The sequence below is a fragment of the Phascolarctos cinereus genome, unplaced genomic scaffold (genome assembly GCF_003287225.1).
Source record: "Phascolarctos cinereus isolate Bilbo 61053 unplaced genomic scaffold, phaCin_HiC Scaffold_5;HRSCAF=322, whole genome shotgun sequence".
NCBI classification, from domain to species: Eukaryota; Metazoa; Chordata; class Mammalia; order Diprotodontia; family Phascolarctidae; genus Phascolarctos; species Phascolarctos cinereus.
This window is the reverse complement of record NW_027555958.1, coordinates 31,119,129-31,143,197: the sequence shown is the minus strand read 5'-3', so window position 1 is coordinate 31,143,197 and position 24,069 is coordinate 31,119,129. Positions and strand designations below refer to the sequence as shown.

At 46.2% G+C, this 24,069-nt stretch overlaps 1 protein-coding gene across 1 annotated transcript in view; it reads left to right on the top strand.

Moving 5' to 3' along the window:
- The window catches only part of DOC2B (double C2 domain beta), a 69,052-nt gene that overhangs the window by 31,700 nt on the left and 13,283 nt on the right, over positions 1–24,069 (top strand). The window contains exons 3-6 of the mRNA XM_021006971.2: positions 7,654–7,728; positions 14,003–14,112; positions 18,932–19,058; positions 23,571–23,728. Coding sequence (XP_020862630.1) covers positions 7,654–7,728; positions 14,003–14,112; positions 18,932–19,058; positions 23,571–23,728 — 470 coding nt within the window. The remainder of the gene's footprint in view (positions 1–7,653; positions 7,729–14,002; positions 14,113–18,931; positions 19,059–23,570; positions 23,729–24,069) is intronic.

Below are 24,069 nucleotides of genomic sequence, written 5' to 3'. Positions count from 1 at the left end.
CCTTCAGGGAACTTCAGTCTAGTCGGTGGGGCGGTGTCAGTTTCCTTCTGTCAAGTGAGGATAATAATCCTCACTCAGCATCCTTTGCAAGATGGTTTCGAGGAGAGAATGATGCAGACCTCTAAGAGTACTCCAAGAGATGGGGGTCATTATGATCATGGCATAACCAAACCTCATAAGTGTTTAGTTTTTAAACAACAGGGCAATGGAAATAGAGGCCTTGGCTCAGGCCTATGGGAAGGAAAGAAAGAAGTGGGTATCACAAAGAGAGCTGTTTTACTACCAAGATTCTCAGGTTTCTCAGTGGGCAGGAAGTCAGGCTTATCTGTCCATTCTCTCTCCCTCTTAAAGGTGAACACACACACACACACACACACACACACACACACACACAGAGCCAATTCACAAAGACCGACAAAACCCAGGCTGCCAAGTGATGGCCCCTTCCCTGCCCCCTGGGTCACTACCTTGCCTCTGCCTTTGAATTAGCTAGAGCCCTCCTCCTCCTCCTCCCAAGGCACCCAGCAGCTCTGTGAGGGCAGTGAGAAACCTATGAAAAGTGAAGGAGAAAGGGCCAGCCTAATTATCAAGCTCTCTTTATGTAAGAAGGCAAAGCAGAACAATTCAGTCCTGGGCCTTTGGCCCCCTCCCCTGCCCTCTGGTGCCCACAGCTAAGCTGTCCAAACCGGGTTGGCGTCACAAGATTCAGAAGACAGTTGGATTCCACTCCATGGGCAAGACAGCTTTGAGTCTGGGCCTTAGCAGGTGTTTGTAAAGGAGCTGTCCAAATGAGGGGAAACCAGACACCTATTGGGTTGGCTCATTTGTTTTTGCCTTAGGCTAAGGAAAGGGTGGTGCCCGAATCAGGCTGAGTGTATAGGACTGAATCTTCAGGACCTCAGGATTCAGAACCAGGACTAAATTAAGAAATGAATGCAAGCATTTATCAAGTGCCTATTCTATCAAGTGCATTTAATGGGCACTAGAGATATAAGTGCAAAAGGAAGGTAGATGGCCCCGAACTTCAAAGAGCTTTCGTTCTCATGAGGAAAACAACACATTAGGCTAGTGGTGGCCTGGGAGGGGAGTCTCTGGGATGGTGAGTGGAATTATAGGACAATTGACTGTCACATCCTTTCCAGAAGCAATAGGAGAATTGATTTGTTCCTGTAGTAATAGGGAGGATGTGTTAAGGGTGGACATAGGGTTTGAGCATGCAGTAGCAGGGCAGATGGCAAGATGTTCAGCAATGAAGCATGCTCTGAAAACTGTGGGGTAGGTAAGTCTACACTCACTCTTTCATAAGTCAGAACTGCTTAGCCCTAAGGAGGAAGTTCCAAAACTGAGTGCATTAACTTAGGGGACTGGAAAGTAGGGAGCAGCTCCAAGAGATGAGGGAAGGAGAATAGAATAAATGGGGGGTAGGATAGGATGAAGGGAAATATGCTTAGTTTTTCACAACAGGACTACTATTGGAAGTGTTTTGCATGACCACACATCTATAACCTGTATTGAGAGGTTTGCCTTTTCAATGAGGGTGGGTGGGGAGGGAGGAAGGGAGAAAATTTGTAACCCAAAGTTTTAAAAACATGTTAAAAATTAAAAATAAAATTTAAATAAATAAATAAAGTGCAAAAAATTAAATAAATAATGGGGGAAAAATAAAAATAAAAAAAAGAGATGAGGGAAGGCTTGGCTTCAGAAGTCCAGTCTGGAGGGAACTTCTCAGGTGGAGAAGAAGGGATGTGTCCACACATGTGCGCATCAAAACATATATGTTCAACTCAATTCAATTAAACATTAATTAAGCACCTACTAGGTACCAGAACGATGATGGGTGCTGGGGACACAATTACAAAAAAAGAAAGAATCTTTGCCTTCAAAGAGCTTGGGGGGGAGGGGTCCGGGGAGATATAACATGTACATAGATAAGTATTATACAATATTAGCCAAAATGGTTTCAAGAGAAAGAGAATGCAGTGGGGGGAGGGGGGATAAAGAAGGGCCTCAATTAGATAATGGCATCTGAGCTGAGCTCTGAAAGAGACACATGAATGAGATTTCCTGGATCCATCTATAGACAATGTCAGGAGGACCGCACATACACACACACACACACAAAACATCGAAAAATACAGCTGAGGAGCAAATGAAATAACACGTAGCATGCTTTGCCAACCTTTAAAAACTATGTGTTTGCTGTTATTATTTTTATTTGTGTTTTAATTAAGATTGGGAGTCCAGGGGTCTGGGTTCAACACCAGGTCTGCCATTCACTGTGAGCATGTATTCTAACCTCCCTGTGCTTCTGTTTCTTCCTCTGTAAAGTGAAGAGATTGGACTAGAATCTACACGTGGCCTTCTAGGTCCTCAGGTGCGGCCTTTTGACCGAGTCCAAGTTTTACAGAACAAATCTCTTTATTAAGGGGATTTGTCCTGTAAAGTTTAGGTTCAATCAAAGGGCAGCACTTGAGGACCTAGAGAGCCACACATATGGCCTCGAGGCTGCAGGTTCCCCTCCCCTGGACTAGATGAACTCCAAGGTTCCTTCTATCACTGACATTCAACAGGCTTGTAATTTACCTGATTATCCACCAATGACGATCTGCAGAACCCTTTGTCCTCTTGGGACAACAGAAGATGGCATTGCCTGTGACCTTGCCCCACTTGGGGCGGTACTGGAGGCGTTCTGCATTCCTGTGTAGGGGACCTGGATCCCAGGCCTCACTTTGTCATTGCTTAATGCCCTTTTGTGGGGAGAGACCCCAGACAGGAGCCAGACCAGGACTCTGGCCAGGGGTGTAAAGACTGGCGACTTTGGACTCCTGGTTCTCAATTTTCTTCTCTATAAAATGAAAGGACTAGGTTAGATAACTTCTTGCTTAGCCAATCATCAAATGTTTATTAAGTACTTACTGCGCAGCCTGGCATTCTGGGCGCTAGTGATACAAAAACAAAAAAAGGAAGAGTTCCTGCTCTCGAGAAGTTACATTCTATCAATGAAAACAAAATGACACATATCAGATACAAAATACATACAAGGTAACACAACTGGCCTGTGTCTATAGGAGTCTTTGGAGTGGTGCTCATCTTCCACCACTCGGGGTTGCCCTCAGCTCTGGGCTCAAGCTTGAGGATCAGATTCCACCCTGGCTCATACAGAGAGCTCAGGCTCTTTATACCCCTACCCCAGAGCCCTGGCATGACTCCTGGCTAGGGTCTCCCCAAAAAAGGGTATTGAGTATAGGACAGCTATTTATTCCTACACACACACACACACACACGTGCAAACACGTGCAAACACACACATGGATGCACCACTTAATTTGGCCCAGGAAAGGGCCTCTAAGAGGTAACAATTGAGTTGGGCTTTGACAGAAACTAGGAATTCTAAAAGGCGGAAAAGAGGAGGGAGGGCATACCGGGCATGGGAGCAGCCCAGGCAAAGTGGTGGAAGATGAGATGTCATGTACAGGAAACAACAATTAGCTGGACTATGGCATTTACGACTGAGTGATATCTAACAAGATTAGAAAGGGAGGTTGGGGCCAGATTGGGAAGGGCTTTAAATGCTTTGTAAATTATAAAGCAACATATAAATGTACATTTCAATATTCATTTTACTAATCTTACTGACAGAAAAGAATACTTGCAAAGTTTTTGAAATACCAACAGCATCCCCCAGGAATCATCACAAAATACCCACAATGATCCAAATCCCCCAGAGTTACCCACTCACCAGGTGGGATCATAGATTTGCTTTTGTATCCCCTGGCACGTAGCAACAGCTTAATAAATACTCTCTATCCATCTGTCAACTCAAATAAGTCATTTCCCTTCTCTGGGCCTCAGTTTACCCTTCTGTAAAAGATCGGCACAGGACTCAATGAAGGCTCCAAGTCTGGAGGAGTTTTTTTATTTTTTTTCTCCCACGATACTAGGCTACATAATCAGAAATCCATATGAGTGTGGGCCATGGGGATTTTTTAAATTGATTACAGTGGTGAGCAATCTTGAGTAAGCCTGTGAGCTATGCTGAAATATGGATTTGTAAGCAATAATACAAAAGTCATCCAAAAAAATCCAACCGTTTAATCAACTTCCCTCATATAAAAAATATGGGATTTCAGGCCTAGTGCTGTCCCGGTACTTGGTAGACAGGACCCTCCTCAAGCACTCAAGGGTGAATTCCTTTTCAATTCTAAAGCCAATTTTAACATTTCTCATTCTGACCTTGACTCCACTTCCCTTTCCGCAGTTTCATGGAAGGGAAGATCCTTTCTCAGAGCCAGGGAGACCCAAATGTGGGGAACCTGGGATACTGAGACTAGAACTGATAGGAAGCTCAGAGGTCATCTAGGAAACTGAGGCCCATGGAGGTTACGTGACTTGTCCAAGGTCACACAAGTAGTAAATGTCACAGGTGGGATTTGAACCCAACTCCTCTGATTCTAGCATCAATGAAGCAGGATTTGAACCCAGGTCCTCAGACCCTATAGCCAATGCTCTTTCTGCTATACCATGCTGCCTCTAATGGCCTTTTCCAGAACTAGCATCCTTAGGATCATAGGCTCTGTCAGTCAACTAATGAACATTTATTGAGTGCTTACTGTGTTCCAGGCATAGATTTAGAGCTTGAAAGGCCTCCAATGTCATCGAGTCTACCCTCTTCATTTTGCAGATGGGGAAACTGAGGCTCAGAGAGGGGGTGTGACCAACCTGCCACACAGTTAGTAAGCAGTAGAGTAAAGCATCGGAACATCACTTTGTACACTCAATCCTGCATTTTTGCTGCTATACCACATGATCTAATCCAAACGCCATCATTTTACAGATGAGGAAACTGAGGCCCAGACAGGGGAAGTAAATTACTTGACCAGCATCACTATCCATGTACAGAAGTGAATCCACATGCTTTATAATCGCTGGAAGAAAGAGCCTCTGAGTGGCAGCGCATTTAAATAATTAAATGATTAAACTCCCAAACATTTCTAAAGGAAAATGTTACAGGGTAGACCCTGTATTCGATTTTCTTTGCATACAAAGAAGACCGCTGATGCACCTTATTGGACTCAGGCTTTGGTGAATCCTCAGCAAAGATGTGAAATCGACAGGTAGTCAGGGACAAAAGCAGAATTTGAATTCTGGTTCCTGGACTCAAAGTCTATTGGAAGATAGACAGACATAGAAAGAAAAGGAAGGAAGGAAGGAAGGAAGGAAGGAAGGAAGGAAGGAAGGAAGGAAGGAAGGAAGGAAGGAAGGAAGGAAGGAAGGAAAGAAGGAAGGTAGAGAGGGAGGGAGGAAGGAAGGGAAGGAAGGAGAGAGGAAAGGAGAGAGGGAGGGAGAAGGGGGAAGGGAGGAAAGGGAAGGAGGGATAAAGGAAGGAAGGGAAGGAGAGAGGGGGGAAAGATGGAAAGAAGGGAGGGAGGGATTTAAGACTTCCTATGTACCAAGTATTTTTCTAAACTCTGATACAAATAAAAAGCAAAGACAGCTCCTGCCCTCAAAAGATGGTGAGTGGGATAGATTGACACAGCCCATCCAGGACCAATGAAGAGTAAAATTGATTTATCATGGTTCCATAAGTGGAGGAAAGAGAAGGGAGAGGCAGTTCTCATCCAAGAGTGGGCCACTGAGTGGAAGTTCCTGCCAGGCTTGTTCTCTGGTGTGGTGGGAGAGCTGGTTGTGAAGGAGGCTGTGGAGATGGTGGCCAGAAAGAAGGGGTTAAAATAGAGGCAAGGAAGTAAAGCGTTCCAAGCTGGGAGGATGCCCAGCTCGATTCATGGTGGCAGGGAAAGGCAAAACAAGATGAGGAAAGCCAGCAGCAGCTAGGTTTGGCTGTAGTGCAGAGTAAGTAAAGGGGAACCATGCTTGCTGATTCATCAAGGTCACATGCAGCCAGGCTGCAGCCAGGTTCTGGAGGGTCTTAAATGTCAGGCTGTTCTCCCATAGACAAGAGGAAGCCACTGCAAGGTTTCAAGCAGAGCAAATTATATGGTTAGACCTGTCCCTCAAGAAGATTATGTCAGCAGCCAGGTGGAGGTTAGCCTGTCCCGTGCTGACTGGCCCCAGTGTATCCTGTCTGTCTTGTTTGCACATAATTGTTTGTGTGTCTGTCTCCCCTGTTAGACCATGAGCTTCTGGACAGCAGGGACTGTATTTTAACTCTGCATCCCTAATGCTCGGCACATAGTCAGTACTTAATAAATGTAGGTACTCAATGTAGGTACTTAAAAATAAATTTAAGTAGGTACTTAAATAAATTTACCAACAGCTTATTGATCAACTGAATGAATGTCTGTTGGAGATTATTGAAGAGTTAAGCCATCTCCTGACTTTTTACTGGCTATCCTCCCATGCCTGGAACACTCTCCCTCCTTACCTCTGCCTCCTGCCTCCTTCAAGACCCAGCTCAAATGCAGGAGGCTTTTTCTGCCTCCCTCATCCCCCAGTCCTTTCCATCTGAGATTATCTTTAAATTATACCATATATCATATATGTACACAGTTATTTGCATGTTGTTTCCCACTCCCCCCACCATCCTCAAGGATAAAATCAGGGTTCTTGTTTTTGCCTTTTTTTTATTCCCTGCACTCTGCACAGTGCCTGGCAGTCAATAAGAGCTTAATAAATGCTGTTCGACTAACTGACTGACTGACTGGATTGGAGAGGAGAGAGGCTGGAGGGAAGGACACCAGTTGGGAAGCTATTAGAATAGTTCAAGTAAAAGTCGATGAGAACTTGAACCCATCCATCAAGCAATCAATCAGTGTTTATTAAATGCCTACTATGTGCCAGGTGCTGTGCTAAGTGCTGAATGAGGACGGTGACCTTATTAGTGATCAGGAGAGGATGGAAGCAGGAGACTAAGGAGGGAGGATCAATAGGCTTGGCAGCTGATGGAGCATAGGCAAGGTGGAAAGTGGAGAGGAAGCTTCTTACAGGGGAGGAAGGGCGTAGAGATTGGATCTGCTCTCATTGCAATTTAATTCAAAAACCATCTATTCTGTGCTGGCTATGCCCTCTGAGGTGGTGGTGGTGGTGGTTGTCCTTCATCTGGAAAAGAGTGATGCCTTGACTTGCTCGTGAATTGGACGTAGAGGAGGCAGAGCTGAGCCGTGTCCTTTGTAGACCACGATCACTCAATCAATACACCTTTACTAAGCCTCTACTGTGTACCCAGTGCTGCGCTAAGTGCTGGGAATACAAAAGAAGGCACTTACGACCCAGTGGTGGTGGGACTCCGGCTTTGATCCACGAGTGGGGATCACCACGCACCAGTCCATCCACTCGCATGCTGTCCTTGTCGGGAGATGGACAGTGGAGATAAGGGTGTGGCCAGTGGTCATGCAGAGAATAGAGCAAGCCCAAGGGGTCCTGCTGGGGCCTGACCATCTGGATAGCCTCTTTCCCTGGCTGCCTCAGGGGGGACCAGAGCACAGAGGACACTGTCCAGAACTCCTGGGTCTGGGTGGTTTGCTGAGCCCTCATGGAAAGCAGAGGGGTGGGGCAGAAACATGTGTCCTGAGTGTGGAAATGGATTTCGTTGGGAGTCAATTTTCATGATGTCTGCTTAGCCAGATGCCCAGGTGGCCATGGGCTGTTCTTTGTCATAATCAATTCAGTGGCCTTTGTTTTTCTCTTTTTATTAAGGGACTGAAGCCAATGGACCATAATGGGCTGGCAGATCCATACGTCAAACTGCATTTACTCCCAGGAGCAAGTAAGGTGAGAGCTAACCCTTCTCTCTCCTGCTGCAGGCAGGCCAATCTCCCAGCAGCCTCCAGGCCCCAGAGGGCCCCCTGATGCCAGAACCCCAGTCGTAGGGGTGGCAGGGCAGGCATGATCATCCTGGGGGGTTAGATAGAGCTTAGGGGCCAAGAAGATATGAGTTCAAATCTCCCCTCCGACACTAGCTATGTGACCCTGGGCTAATCACTCTGAGCATCATGATGTTTCTTCATGCAGTGAGAAGGCATGATAATTGCAATGCTGGTATAATAACTTCACAGGTCATGAAGATCAAGTGAGATAATATACATAAAACCTTACTGAAGTTTGAGCCTTTGGAACTCAGTATGGGGAACTCCTGGCAAGGGACGCCCCTCTACCAAGATAGATCAACACCTCCTCTGTAACTTTCTGAGGCATTAAGAGGTTAAGTGACTTGGCCAGGACCACACCACCAGGATATGGTGGATCCTCCCTCAGAGCCCCCTCATTAACAGGGGAGGAAACTGAGAGCCAAGACAGTTGAAAGACTTGCCCACTGGCACACAGTGACTAAATGTCACAGGTGGGATTCGAACCCAGGTCTTTGGTGTCTAGAGCCATGCTTTATCTACCATATCAGACCTCTAGGGTTCCAGCAGAAGCCACAGCAGGCCAAGTAATGAGACAGAATGGGGCATAATGGAAAGAGCTTGCAGACCGCTTAGCCAAACCCCTTCAGTCTACAGAGGGGAAGACAGAAGCCCAGAGACAGGGAGTGACTTGGCCAGCGTCACACATCGGGCATCATAGTAAGGTAAAACAAAGTCTTAGACTTTGGGGCCGCCCTGGAGAAGTCTTACTTCAAACTTAAAGAACTCATTACTCTGATAGATGGTACGAGCAAGAAAAAAAAATGGCTGCGTAAAAGATTTGTCCGGATTGATGAAGGGCATAGCCACCAGAGCTCTTGAGAACAGCCTCTACCCTTTCTTCTCTCTGCTCTGCTGGCTGCTTGCATAGCACGGTGAGGGAAGCCCTGTCTCTAGGGTTCAAATCCTACACTTAGGGACTTGGGTTCAAATCTCCTCCAGATCACTTACTAGCTTGTGATCAGGGACTTAGGCCTCAATTTCCTTATCTGTCAAATTGAGGGGAGGGGTTGACTCAAGAACCTTTATGGTCTCTTTCAGCTCTAAATCGATGATTTATGAGTCTACTCATCTTCTTTCCTAAAATGCTGATAATCCCTAAGGCTTCAACTCAATTCCTCTTCTCTCCCTGTGCAGGGGAAAGAGCCCTGGATTTGGAACTCGGGACTTGGGTTCAAATTGCACCACTGATGCTTACTATTTACATAACTCTGGGCCAATAACTTCCCCTCCCTGAGCCTGAGTTTCCTCTTTGATCCCCCCTCCCCCCACCTCCACACTCTCATCCACTTTTAAAAAGTCAGCTCTACTCTTATACTAACTTCAGTCCTTAAGGGATGGTGACTTTGGTAAGTGTAGTCCTTCCACTGAATCATCTCTCACTCCTTTTCTATCTTAGTCGGTGTTCTTGAAGTGTTTGCATGGCTGGAGGAGGTCCTCCAAAGTCATCAAAGCTGGTCTTCACAAAAGAGACATTCATCCCAGCAACATTTCCTGCTTTACTTTTCAAGTGAATCACTGCTGGGTCCCCATCTCTAGCCCCAACCCACATTCCCAGCAGCTTCCTGGACATATAAGACGTGTCTACAAAGAAGTGGGAATCATAGGTGAGCTGAGAGAGGCCATAGAGGTCATCTTGCCCAATCCTCTTGTTTTACAGATGAGAAGACTGAGAAATTAAACAATTTGCTCAAGGTCACATAATTCATAAATGCAAGAGGTAGGATGGGAGGTAATAGGAAGGAAAGGTCATTTGTAGATGAGGTGGGAGGACCAGGAGGGCTTCATGGATCCCACTAGCATCCCTCACTCACCACATTCAAAACTGAGCCATCCTCTTCCCCCTAAAACTTGCTTCTCTTTCTCGCTTCTTTCTCTGTCAATGATATAAGCATCCCCCAAGTCACCCACGCTTCTAACTGCAGAAGCTTTGGCTTCACTCTCTCCTTCTCCCTTCCCCACCCCACCCCATCTAATCTGTTGCCCAAAAAAGCTCCTGCTAAGTCTACCTCGCAAGTATCTCTCCAAGCTGTCTCATCCTTTCAATTCCCACAACAACCCTTCTAGCTCAGGGCTTCATTATCTATGGCCAAGAACATTGCAATGGCCTCTTAACTGGATTCCCCACCTCCAGCCTCTTCCCACTGCCAAAAAAAAAAAAGACACCACTTCTTCATCTTCCTGGTGCACAGTTCTGATATCTTCGCTCTTCTGCTCAGAAATATGCTGACAGAATCAAAGAATCATAGCTCTAGAGCTGAAAGGTTTCTCAGAGGTGGTGACGTCCAAACCCGTCATTCTACAAAGGGGGAAACTGAGGCACAGGCAGAGGAACTGACTTAGAGGATCATGGATCTAGAGCCCCTCGTTGTACAGAGATGGAAACTGAGGCCCAGGGATGGGAGGGGGTTACCTAAGGTCACATAGGCAATAAGCATTCGAACCTGGGTTCTCAGTGCTCTTTTAGTCAATCAACAAGCATTTATTAAGCACTTTCTGTGTTCCAGGAATTGTACTGAATACTGAGGATACAAAGAAAGGCAAAAACAGTCCCTGTCTTCAAAGAGTTTATATTCTAAAGAAGAGACAAAATGTCAATAATTAGTTATATACAAGAGAGGATGGTACAAAGTCTCAGAAGGAACAACCCTAGGAGCTGGGGAGCTGGGAAAGGCCTCCTGCAGAAGGTGGCATTTGGGCTGAGTCCAGAAGGAAACTGAGTATCCCAAAAAGTCTGGGTGAGGGGGCAGAGCGTTCTAGGCACGGGAGACAGCCAGGGTGGGAGGTGGGAGATGGAGGATCACGCGGGAGGAAGAGCAGTAGAGCTAAGCCCATTAGGTGTCAGCACCAGGATGGGAAGCTCCTCAGAGCGGGACTCAGGCTGCCTTAAGGAGGAATGAATTGACCAAGGTTGGAAAGTTGATCAGAGTAGAACTGGGCTCCTGAGTGGATCCAGCCTGGCAAGATAGAGGCAGACCCAGTCTCAAAAACAAACAAACTTTGTAAACATTAAAGCATGATATAAACATTAACTGTAATTATGTACAGATGGGGAAACTGAGGTCCAGATAAAGTGACTTTGCACCAGGGATAGTTAAATTCCTTTTGAACCCTCAACAGCACAATTGGAAGCTTTTGAAAATGCCCCCCAATCTCCCCCCACCCCCAGGACCAAAAATAAGGAGGGGAGGGGCAGAGCTCTGCTGGATAAATCTGAGCAGCAGAGGGGCTGGCCAGAGCCTGGAGGATAAACAGGCCAAGCTGATTGACGCTGTCCAGGCTCTGTGCTAGGTCACAATGTCCCAGTCCTGTTCTGCAGGCCAGACTTGAAAATGGGGCTCGGGTGTCCTGGTTTCTCTCTTCTCCTCCTAATCGAGTTGCCTTTCCCAGCCTCCCTCAAACTCCTGAAGAAATCAGGCCCAGAGCATCACTGGCAAGGTGCTGGGAAGGTCTGCTCCCAGCTCTCCTTAGGTCCCAGCAGGGTGCAGTGTGGAGGGGATGGAGATGGACAGAGAGTTGGAATGGAGAGAAAGAGAGAAGGGAAGGGGAAGGATCACAGGATCGAAGATTTAGAGTCGAAAGAGACCCCCAAGGCCATCTGTTCCAACCCCTTTATTTTACAGATGAGGAAACTGAGGCCCAGAGCCCATCTACTCCAACCCCCTCATTTTACAGATGAAGACTAAAATGAAATATAGATCATCACTGTAGAGCTCATTTTACAAATAAGGAAACTGAAGCCAGGGAGTAGGTGTAGGGGATAGATTGTGGGACCTAGAGTCAAGAAAACCTGAGTATGAACCTGCCTCAGTTACTTACTACCTCCTACATGGACAGATCTCTTAATTCTCTCAGTCTCACTTTCTTTATCTGTAAAAAGGGGAGCCCCCTACTCCAATGAAATCATAGCCATAAAACAATTACATAAGCAAAAGGTCTGATTTTCACAGAGTCCAGTTTGGGACAGCAGCTGTCTGACATTGGACATGTTGCTTAGATTCTGTTTGACCAAATACTTTGAACTTGTACCATCTCACTCCGAGCCTGTTTCCTCACCTGCTCCACACTGGGGTGCAGAACAAAAAGGTGGTCACTGTGTGAGCACCCCACAAGATAGAAAGCGCTGACCCTCACTGAGTCTGTCTAATGGCTCTAGCTTGATGCCTGGTTTCCCAGACTCCTTTGCCTACAGGCCTTTAGTTTCCTCCTGATTTTGGTTCCTCCTGGTTCACAAAGAAGATATGATCTTATGGGTTCCCTGGGGGTTCCATGTTCTGCTCCAAAGCCCTCACAGACACATGCACCATGGGTCTTCTGTGTTTGACATCAGCTCTGACAGTAGGAAACAGAGATTCAAAGGGACAAGAGTCCAGGCTGCCAATGGCCCCCCGCTCTGGAGACCTGGGGAGTAACCAAGGAACAGCCACAACCACCCCTGCTCATAGAGTGCCCAGAGGTCGTGAGTTTTCTTATTTGACACCATAATTGGGCAGCCTTTGAAAACAGCCTCAGGCTCACACACAGGGTCAGACTTTTTGGAAATCTCGTACCAACTTGTTAGACCCAGGGGAAGCAGCTCCCTCCCCCATCACCATCCCTTCATTTGTCTGCCCATCTGGGTGACATTTTCAGCAAGGCCTGCATTATCCTACCCTCTCTTGAATGGCCCCATTTACCACCTGTGGCTTCCTCTGCTCTACACTGTGTATAACTGGACAACTCACTTATACTTCTCTGCAAAACGAGGGGGTCAGATCAGAAGCCCTCTAGGGGCCCTCCCAAGTTCTCAGAGATAACAATAAACACATGGTGCTGAGGGTCTGGCCAGGCTAGCGACCTGCACCTGGGCGGGGCTCATTGAGGAATGTCTCCTTCTCCTGCTTCCTAAGGTCTGAAATTTGTCAGGATGGTGCTAGATTTCAAGGGTAAAGACTTCACACTAACTTTTCTAGCTCTGGGCTTTACTGATTGTATAGAAGTTGGTTTAGTAAACATACCCACTCCTACGTAAAGTTTATGCTCTCCATGCCACCACCATCCAAAGCTCCCCATTTTGGCTGAGTGCAGGGGAATGGAGGTCCTGCCACAAGAAAGAGGGTTTATGAAGCACCTACTATGCACTGTGATAAGTGCTGGACATATAAAAACAAAAATGAAACAACAGTACCTGCCTTCAAGGAAGCACCTTTCTGCTAGAAGAGACGAAATAGACAAACGTAGAAAATACGTCTAATAGGAATGTATATTAGAGCCTATATCAGATTGCATGCTGTCTTGGGGAGGAAAGGGCAGAAAAAAGTTTAAAACTCAAAAATGTATGAAGTGATTGCTGAAAACTAAAAATAAATTAATAAAAAAAGGAAAAATATGCACATGTAAATAAAAACACAATAAGTCCAGGGAGAGGCTCTGATCGGTGAGGGAATTAGGAAAGATGTCATACTTCTACATGACTTCAAGTTTAAGCTCTGCTCAAGGAAACAAGGAAATCTAAAAGGTGAAGATAAAGGCAGCTGAATGCCAGCACTCTAGCTCGATCGAGGTCCTAGATGACCCACAGATGGCAGGGTCCCTGTGGTTTTCCTATTGGGGTAGACAAAGGGAGCTGGGAAGCTGGAGCCTCTTACAAAGGTTGAGCAAAGGGGTTGATAGAATTCCACATCAGTCACTCTTGCTGTCTCTATCAGCATGGTCCTCCTCCTTCCCTGGGTGAAGGGGGCCTGGCATAATAGCCTGCATCAAGGACTAAACTTTTCATTCAACAAATAAATCAGAATTAGAAGATTTGATTTGCCCCCTAGGAGAAGAAACCATTGAGATTTGCCCTGACGGTAAATGACTATCCCTCTCCTGAGAGCAGATGAGAGCCGAGCACCATCACTGCACCCCACAAGCTATGGGGGTGGGAAGCTTGGGGGCTCGAGGGCAAAGTTTGCCGACTCCACAATTCTGCCTCCCTGGGGCCCCGCAGTGGGGAGCACCGAGAGGACTAGCTTGTCCCGACCCCCCAGGGCATAGAAAGCAGCTGATACCTCTGGGCTGCTTTATCCCAGAGGCTCCCCTTGGGGCATCCTCTGGCCCTTCTCCAGGCCACAACTTTCTCTTCCGCCTTTCTTCCTTTTTTTTTTTCCTTTTTCTAGGCAAATAAACTCAGAACAAAAACTCTTCGGAATACCCTAAACCCCACCTGGAATGAGACCCTCACCTACTACGGAATCACAGATGAAGATATGATCCGGAAGACGCTAAGGTGAGGAGGACCCCACTGGGCTGGCTGCTGTCTCCCCTCCCTCCCTTGTTCCCCCAGGCAGGGCTGAGCTAAAAAGAGCTGATGCAGTCTTAGCTTCAAGAACCATTTTCTCCCTAATGAGTTGTCTCTATTTTCTATGTCTATGTAAAATTATCAAGTGCAGCCAGGCAGCAGTACCAGCCAGAAGCTTGTTCAATCCAAACACAGTGGGGGCTGATGGGAGAAATGGCTCTCCTGGCAGGGAGGGAGACCTGAACCGAGAGAGCCTGGGCAGCAAATAGGGACCGGGAGGGTCAGCCTGTGCCCAGGCGAGTTTATCTGAGAATCACAGCACCAGACGGGGCCCTCAGGGACCAGACGTAACATGGTCCCCACCAGCACCGTCGGGCAAAGTCATTATCATTACTGTTACTGATGACAACTAGCATGGTGTGTGGCATTTATCTAGTGTTACAAAACATTTTTTTTTCCAATTCTGACCATGCTCAGGAAACCTCAGTGGCTCCCTCTTATGTCATACTTTGGGGAAAGGCACTGGCTTTGGAGTCCGCAGACCTAAATTCAGATATCCCGCCCCCAGCCTCTTCTGGACATAACCTTGAACAAGTCACTCTGGGCCTCGGTTCCTAATCTGTACGGGGACTGTCCTGGGTGGCCTCTGAAAGACCTCTCTGCCTTTGGATGAAACATAGACTTCTCCATTTGGTCTTTAAAGCTTTTCACCCCCTGGCTCTGGTTTTCCTTTCCAGGCTTAATGCACATTTTCCTTATTCCCAAGCTGTGCCTCCCAGGTAAAGTGACCCATCTGAGGTTCCATTTCCATATCTTTGACTTTGCCCAACTTCCTTTATAGCTCAGCCAAAGCTCCACCTCCTTCAGGAAGTCTCTGACCCAGTGCCCAAAGTTGTTGATGCCTTCACCCCACCCCCCCCAAAAAAATCACTCATTTCTATTTTGTGTTTAGTTTCTGTTTATAATGCCCAATCCCAATACATTGTTGGTGGAGTTGTGAAATGATCCAACCATTTTGGAGAACAATTTGGAACTATAACCAAAGGGCTACAAAAATGTGCATACCCTTTGATCCAGCAATAGCACTTCTAGGGTTATATCCCAAAGAGATCAAACAAATGGGAAAAGGACCCACATGTACAAAAATATTTATAGCAGCTCTTTTTGTGGTGGCAAAGATTTGGAAATTGAGGGGATGCCCATCCACTGGGGCATGGCTGAGCAAGTTGTGGTATATGAATGTAATGGAATACTGTTGTGCTATAAGAAATGAGGAACAGACTGACTTCAGAAAAACCTGGAAAGACTTATATGGGCTGATGCTGAGTGAAGCGAGCAGAACCAAGAGGACTTTGTACACAATAACAGCCACGTTATACAATGACTAAGATTGTTAGACTGAACCCTTCCCAGCATTACAAGGATCTAGGACATCTCCAGAGGCCTCGGGATGGAAAATGCTGTCCACATCCAAAGAAAGAACTATGGAAGTCGAATCGCTCTCACTTATTTTTACCTTCTGTTGAGTTTTGTTTCATCTTTCTGATGGTTCCTCCTATTGGTTTTAATTTTTACTTACAACTTCACCAATGTGAAAATATGTTTAATAGGAATGTAAATGTAAAGCCTAGATCAGATTATGTGCCGTCTTGGAGAGGGTGGGGAGGGAGGAAGGGGGAGAAAAACTTTCAACTCAAAAGCATATGGAAGTGATTGTTGATTTTAAAAAAATTTTTTTTAAAAAAAGAAATAATGAGTAGGATGATTTCAGAAAAATCTGGAAAGTTTTACATAAACTGAAGCAAAATGAAGTGAGCAGAACTAGAAGAAAGTGATGATCAACTGTGAATGACTTAGCTATTCTCAAAAATATATAGTCCTGCTATTTCATCATTCTTCTGTTAGAGACTAGCTCAGTAAAATTTTGTTAATAAAGCTTACAGAGCTATTTTTAAAAAATAATAATAATGCCCAACCCCCCACCCCATACCCTTAGAATGTAAACTCCCAGACAGCAAGGATGACTTTGTTTTTGTGCACATAGTAGGTCCTTAATAAATGTTTGCTCAATAAGTTAATTTGAATGAATAAACATTAAGCTCCTACTCTAGGCCAGGCACTGAGCTAGGCACCAGGGATACACAGACAGAATAGTTAGGTTTAGTTTATATCCTACTGGATGTATAAACATCAGCAGAAATCTGTAAATACTGGTTACTGCCATTTCAGTGCTAACAACTAGGGGAATAAAGAATGGCTTCATGGAGGAGGTGGCAAATAAGCCAAGCCTTGAAGGAAGCCAGGGGTTCCAGGAGGAGATGGGGAGGGAATTCGAGGTAGCCTGTGCAGTGGGAGGAGATGAATGGGGGGGGGGGAACCAGCCACTCCTTTTTTTTCTACTTATACATTCATATTAAGCATATTTTCCCATTAGTCATGACATAAAGAATTAGAACTAATGGGAGGAACCATGAGAATGAAGCAATAAAAAAAAAAAAAGGAAAAGGAGAGCAAATAGTCTGCTTCCACCTGCATTCAGACTCCACAGTTCTTTCTCTGCTGTGGATAGCAATTTCCATCATGAGTCTTTTGGAGTTATCTTAGATTCTTGCATTGCTGAGAAGAGCTAAGTCTGCCAAAGTCAGTCATCGCACAATGTGGCTGTCACTGTGTACAGTGTTCTCCTGGTTCTGCTCACTTCACTCAGCATCAGTCCATACAAGTCTTTCCAGGTTTTTTCTGAAGTCTGCCTGCTCATCATTTCTTATAGCACAATAGTATTCCATTACATTCATATACCACAACTTGCTCAGCCATTCCCCAATAGATGGGCATCCTCTCAATTTCCAATTCTTTGCCACCACAAAAAAGAGCTGTTATGAATATTTTTGTACATGTGGATCCTTTTCCCGTTTTTATGATCTCTTTGGGATACAGACCTAGAAGTAGTATTGCTGGGTCAAAGGGTATTCACAATTTTATATGGGCATAGTTCCAAATTGCTCTCCAAAATGGTTGGATCATTTCACAACTCCACCAACAATGCATTAGTGTTCCAATTTTCCTACATCTTCTCCAACATTTATCATTGTCCTATTTTGTCATATTGGCCAATCTGAGAGGTATGATGGGGTACCTCAGAGTTGTTTTGATTTGCATTTATCTAATCAATAGTGATTTGGAACATTTTTTCATGTGACTATAGATAGCTTTAGTTTCTTCCTCTGAAAACTGCCTGTTCATATCCTTTGACCATTTATCAATTGGGGGATGACTTCTATTCTTATAAATTTGACTCAGTTCTCTATTTTAGAAATGAGATACTGGTTGTAAAAATTCTTTCCTAGTTTTCTGCTTCCCTCCTAATCTTGGATGCATTGGCTTTGTGCAAAAATTTTTCAATTTAATGTAATCAAAATTATCCATTTTGCATTTCATGATGTTCTCTATCTCTTGCTTGGTCATAAATTCTTCCCTTCTCCAAAGATCTGAAAGGTAAACTATTCCTTGCTCCTCTAATTTTCTTATAGTATCAGTCTTTGTATTTAAATCTGTACCCATTTTGACTTTATCTTGGCATAAGGTGTAAGATATTGGTCTATGCCGAGTTTCTGCAATACATTTTTCCAGTTTTCCCGGCAGTTTTTGTTAAATAGTGATTTCTTATCCCAGAAGCTGGAGTCTTTGGATTTATCAAGTAGTAAATTAGTATAGTCATTGATTGTTCCATTAACCTATTTCACGGATCCACCTCCCTATTTCTTAGCCAGTACCAAGCAGTTTTGGTGATTGCTGCTTTATAATACAATTTAAGATCTGGTACAGCTAGGCCACCTTCCCTTGCATTTCTTTTCCTTAATTCCCTTGATATTCTGGATCTTTTGTTCTTCCCGATGAATTTTGTTATTGTTTTTTGTAGCTCTATAAAATAATTTTGGGGTAGTTTGACTGGTATAGTGCTGAATAAGTAAATTAATTTAGGTAGAATTGTCATTTTTATTGTATTAGCTGGGCCTACCCATGAGCAACTGATATTTTTTCAATTATTTAGATCTGACTTTGTGTTAAAAGTGTTTTGTAATTGTGTTCACATAGCTCCTGGTTTTGTTTTGGCAGGCAGACTCCCAAAATTTTATAACATCTACAGTAATTTTAAATGGCAAACAGCAATTCCCAATGAAAGCATTATACCCATTTTATAGATAAGGAAAAGCATCATCATACCCATTTTACAGATGAGGAAATTGATACATTGGATTCCAACTCCAGGGAGATATCACTACAATACAGAAGCAGAGAAGGGTATTTAGGAGGGAACAGAGTCAGGGTGGGGTTAATGCAGGAAGGCCTTCTGTGGGAGGTGAGCTTTAAGAGATAGGGACTGGATTTCACAGGCATAAGGAAGTTCCAGAGGAAGAAACTCCCTCCGCCAAGACAGGAAGCAACTAGAGGTTGCCTGTACAGAGAGCACCTTTGTACTTTGTACCTTTGTTGTACAGAGAGTACCTTTGTAGTCTCAGGGAGTTGCCAGAAAGTTAAGTGATTTGGCCAGCATCACACAATGCTGGATTTGAATCCAAGTCTTTGTAGTTCTGAGGCCCAATTTCTAGTGACTCACAGATTAATACAAAGGTAAGGTGGTGCTAACACAGCTCCTCCCTCAGCTCTACCTACAGGAGAGAACGTCAGCAGGTTCCACTCTCTTGGACGGTTTCCTCCTGCCCCGACCTTGGTCCCCATCCTATGGTAATTAATCCTGGGTACCCTTGACCCTGCTCTATAATAGGCAACCTGTCTTACTTCCCAGGATTTCCGTCTGTGACGAGGACAAATTCCGCCACAATGAGTTCATCGGGGAGACTCGGATCCCCCTGAAAAAACTGAAGCCCAACCAAACCAAGACCTTCAGCATCTGTCTGGAGAAACAGCTGCCGGTGAGTGAAGAGGTCAGGGAGGCTCGGGCGGCCCAACTCCTGACGCGCCAGAATAAGCCAACCTCACTCTGATACAGGAGGCAGTGTTACAAGGAGATGGTTCTAGAGTGAGAGGCTGGGTCGTTTTCAGTTATGTCTGACTCTTCATGACCCCATTCAGGACTTTCTTGCAAAGACACTATTATAGAGGTTTGCCATTTTCTTCTCCAGCTTATTTTACAGATAAGGAAACTGAGGCAAATAGGGTGAAGTGCCTTGCCCAGGGTCACGCAGCTAGTAAGTGTCTGAGGTCAGATTTGAACTTAGGAAGATGAGTCTTCCTGACTCCAGGCCCAGCGCTCTAACCACTGTACTACCCAGTTGTCCTCAGAATGACGGTACTGGGATTCAACTTGCACCGCTGATGCTTCCTACTTCTGTGACTTTGGGCAAGTCCTTGGGCCTCAATTTCCTCCTCAGTAAAATGAGGGGCTGTCCCAGATGGCCTCTGAGGTCCCTTCCAGCTGCAGATCTGCGATCTTACAGCTCTGAGGGATACCCTTGTATGCTCCCAGTAGCCAATCACATGGAGCGGCATGTGGGTAGCTTGCTGCCCTCTCAGTCAGTGGGTTTACTATAAGTGACCCCATCATGTCCCCAGAGCACAGCACAAGCACAGGAAGGTCCTGTGAGGCCTAGAGGATTGTCTGGCATGGTCTCTGCCCTCCAGAAAGCTCACAGTCTAAGTAGAGAGACAAGACTCTTTCTGCCGCACCTCAAAGGGTAGTGCGGGAATTCTCACTATCAATCAACCAATCAGTAAGCATTTATTAAGTGCCTAGGGGTAGCTCGGTGGCGCACTGGATAGAGTGCCAGGTCTTCCTGACTACGAGTCTATCCATTACACCACCCGGCTGCCTATAACTAAAATGTGTCGCTCATACTGAGGAAATTCTAACTTGCAGATAAAGACAGAAAGTCCTGTTCATCAAAATGAGAATCAGCTCAATCAGGTAATGAATCAGGACATTTGCATGAGGGACTTCAATACAGTCTATTCCCGCCGCAAGCAGGCAGAGGAGACGCACACACACAGAGATGGGAGATTCAAGGGAAAGAGAAGACAGGAGTGGATCCGCAGTGATAGAATCCTGCAGGGGTGGCTGTGGCTTACAGGAATGCCAAAGATGGGAAACAGCAAGAAGGACACTTTCCCTAGGTCCCAGTGGGCCATTCTCGCTGGGATGCCTTGGGGCTCCTGGCCTGGCCAAGGTAGAGAAACTCTGAGCCTCTGAGCCCTCGGAAAAAGTGTGTGTGTGTGTGTGTGTGTGTGTGTGTGTGTGTGTGTGTGTGTGTGTGAGAGAGAGAGAGAGAGAGAGAGAGAGAGAGAGAGAGAGAGAGAGAGAGAGAGAGAGGGAGAGAGAGAGGGAGGGAAGGAGAGGGAAAGAGAGAGGGAGGGAGAGACAGAGACAGAGACAGAGAGAGAGACAGAGACAGAGAGAAACAGAGAGACAGAGACAGAGAGAGAGGCAGAGAGAGAAAGACAGAGACAGAGACAGAGACAGAGAGAAAGACAGACACAGAAACAGAGGGACAGAGACAGAGAGAGGAAGGGAGAGCCGGAGAGAAGGAGATTGAGAGAGAGAAAGAGGGTGGGAGGGAGGGAGGTAGAGAGAGGGGAGAAGATAGAAGGGGGAGGGAGAGAAAAGTTCAATCCTAGAGTTGGTAATTCATACACTTTGTCTTCATGCTAACCAAGGAGTACTCACAGTAACATAGTCAGGTCTGTGGTCAGGCAGGTAGGAGGCTGCCCCTCTCAATAATGCGGCCCCCACTTTTTGTGAGACTCTCCCTACCCCACCTGGTTCTCGAGTATATCCCACTATATATCCATCCCGTATAGATGGTACAGTGGATAAAGTTCTGGATTTGGAGTCTGGAACACCTGAGTTCAGATCTGGAGTCAGACACTTACTAATTGAGTGACCTTGAGTGAGTCACTTCATCACTATCTGCCTCAGTTTCCTCTATAAAATGGGAGAAATTATAGCACCTACCTGTTGATCAGATCAAATGAGACAATATTTGTGTACCAATAGAGTGATGGAGTGGGTCCTACATGTGTAGTGAGGCTCCAAATGTGGTGAGGACACCGTCCTTGGGTGTGGCTCGAAGGGAGGCAGAATAGACATCCCTAGACTGCTCTTCTCCGTCCCTTCTCCAAACGGGGGATTCCTATCCCTGCCAGGAGGGGAAGTAGGAGGCTGGGGCTGGAGGCCACTCTGCCTCCCAGGAGAAAGGGAGTGCGCGGCTAGAGGAATGTCTATTTAAATATTGTTCATCGAGGGGATATGATTGGGTTCCATCTAGCTTTTGGTCACTTTGGGAGGAAGAACCCAAGGGTGACCCCTTTCCCACCTAACACCAATTCCACAACGAACACACATCGAGAATGTCAAAGACGCCCATTTCTCCAAAGCATAGCAAAACAGAAATCAGAGAAGGTTTGTATAGGAGAATCCATCCCAGACAATACAGAGGGAAGGAGCTCTCCCATTGCGAGTGAGATAGCTCAGTTTGGCCAAGAAAGGCAGACTTGACTCTCACCCAAGGGGAACCTCCCCGACATCCTCAGAGTAGCAAGCTGGGGATAGAGACATGATGGAGACAGCCAGCTCCCCTCGTGTCGTCCCAGGCATTTCCTTCAGCAACCTGGAGTGGGCTTGGCCCCTCCCATCTTCTCTCTTAATGCTTGAAGAAGACACTCACTTGGAAAGTCCCCAAAGGGGGTTGGGCAAAGGCTGGGCTCTCAGGACAGGACCTTCATCTCCACCAAGAGGAGAGAGTCCCATACAATGAGTTGGAGGACAGGGCTTGCATTTGTAAAGTGTTTTGAAAACCTCCAAACTATATAAATGCTATCTATTATTATTACTCTTCAGTGTCGGGACATGTGACACAGAATTATTATTACGGCTTCAGTTTGTCTTTTCTAACAGAATCAGCATGGCAAAATGGATGCAGAGCTGGCCTCAGAGCCAGGAACACCTCAGTTCAGGTGCCATCTTTGTTACCCAAGGGACCCTGGGTAGTCACTTAACCTCAGGGTGGTGCTCTAGGCCAGACAAGAAAAACTCAGAACCCTCAGGCCAATGCATTGAGCCACACTCCAGAGCGTGGGCCAGAACCAGATTAAGATGGATTTGGAAAATATTTAAAAATACAATCAAGATAGCGTTAATTTGTGGTTTTCTAAGTGCGGGGAACCATTGCTACTTGAGCTTGACACCACTTCTCTAGGTAATTGGCAAGGTCTATAAATTGCAGAAGACCCAGTCTGTGGCCTGCACTGGTGGGGTGGGGTTCCTTACCAGGACCTCCCCATATCAGTGAAATTGGAGGGCAGGGTTTGTTGCTCATTCATTTCAGTCATGACCCCATTGGGGGTTTTCTTGGCAGAGATACAAGAGAGGTTTGCCATTTCCTTCTCCAGCTCATTTTACAGATGGGGAAACTGAGGCAAACAGAGTTAAGTTACTTGCCCAGGGTCACACAGCTAATAAGTGTCTGAGGCTGGAATTGAACCGAGGTCTTCTTGACCAGGGCTCTATCCACTGAACCACCTAGCCACCCAAGGGTCAGGATTACATCTTTTTAGTCTTCATCACAGCTGGAGCTATAAAGATGAATCCATATGTCTTCACATACAAAGGACAGTGACCTTAATACTCAGATTCTCCAGTGGCTCTGTGGTCTCCCTAATTCAGAAGCTCCCTCCAAGTATGCAGATAGCAATGCCTGCCCCATCTCGTGCCATTCTCCCACCCTGTTTGCCACAGTGGGTCCACCCAGCATGCTGGGGGCCTTCCTCAATTTCCCCTGACCTCATGAGGACACCAGAGCAGCCCACTGTCATCCCTTCCCCCACGACGAGCCCACCCCTCCCCGTGCCCTCAATAGGAAGAATTCAGGTGGAGAATAATCCTCATATGAGGACACACAGAGAATATTGGCATAAATATGATTAATGTGGCTGTAATCTTATCCTGGTTCAGACCAATCACATCTGGGAATAGTCATCTCCTGATCCTAGGACTCCTTCCCCTAACCATCTTCTGAACTGTCACCAAGACGTCTCGCTAGTGCCGGGGCACCATCCTCATCTGCCTGGGTGGCTCTGGCTCTGCCGAGAATGTGTTTGGTGACCATATCGGGAGTCATGGGGGGCCTTTGAGGCCTCCATTGACTCCAACACCTTCATTTTACCAAAGAGGAAACAAAAGGTGATGGAGTGAAGTGACTGGCCCAGGGTCACACAGCTAGTAAGTGAGGCAGGATTTGAACTCAGGTCTTCCCGACTCCAAGTCGAGCACTCTATCCCCTGCACCACCACTAGTTCTAGTGAGGCTGACTGCGGCGGTCTCATTGGTCTGAGCAGAGCCTCCCCTTGGCGGGCTGGTCCATGGTGTGATGGGGACTGTGGGGTGGGAGGCCACCTTTGCTACTACCATCCTTGCTCTGCGTCCCCCACAGGTGGATAAGACGGAAGACAAGTCCCTGGAAGAGCGAGGGCGGATCCTGATATCCCTGAAGTACAGCTCCCAGAAGCAGGGTCTGTTGGTGGGCATCGTGAGGTGTGCACATCTGGCAGCCATGGATGCCAACGGATACTCCGACCCCTACGTGAAGATGTAAGCCAGTGAGGCACCCCTCCCTCCTCCATCCTTAGAGGGGATCTCAAGGGCCTGAGGATTAATGCTCTCCTTTAACGGATCAGGAAACTCCAGTCTAGGGATAGTAGGTGATTTTCTCAGTGTCACCTAAGTAATAGGGCCGCTAGGTGGCGCCATAGTGCACAGAGCCCCACACCTGGAGTCAGGAAGACTCGTCCTCCTGAGTTCAAATCCATCCTCAGACACTTACTAGCTGTGTGACCCTGGGCAAGTCACTTCACCTTGCTTGCCTCAGTTTCCTCATCTGTCAAATGAGCTGGAGAAGGAAATGACAAACCACTTCAGTATCCTTGCCAAAA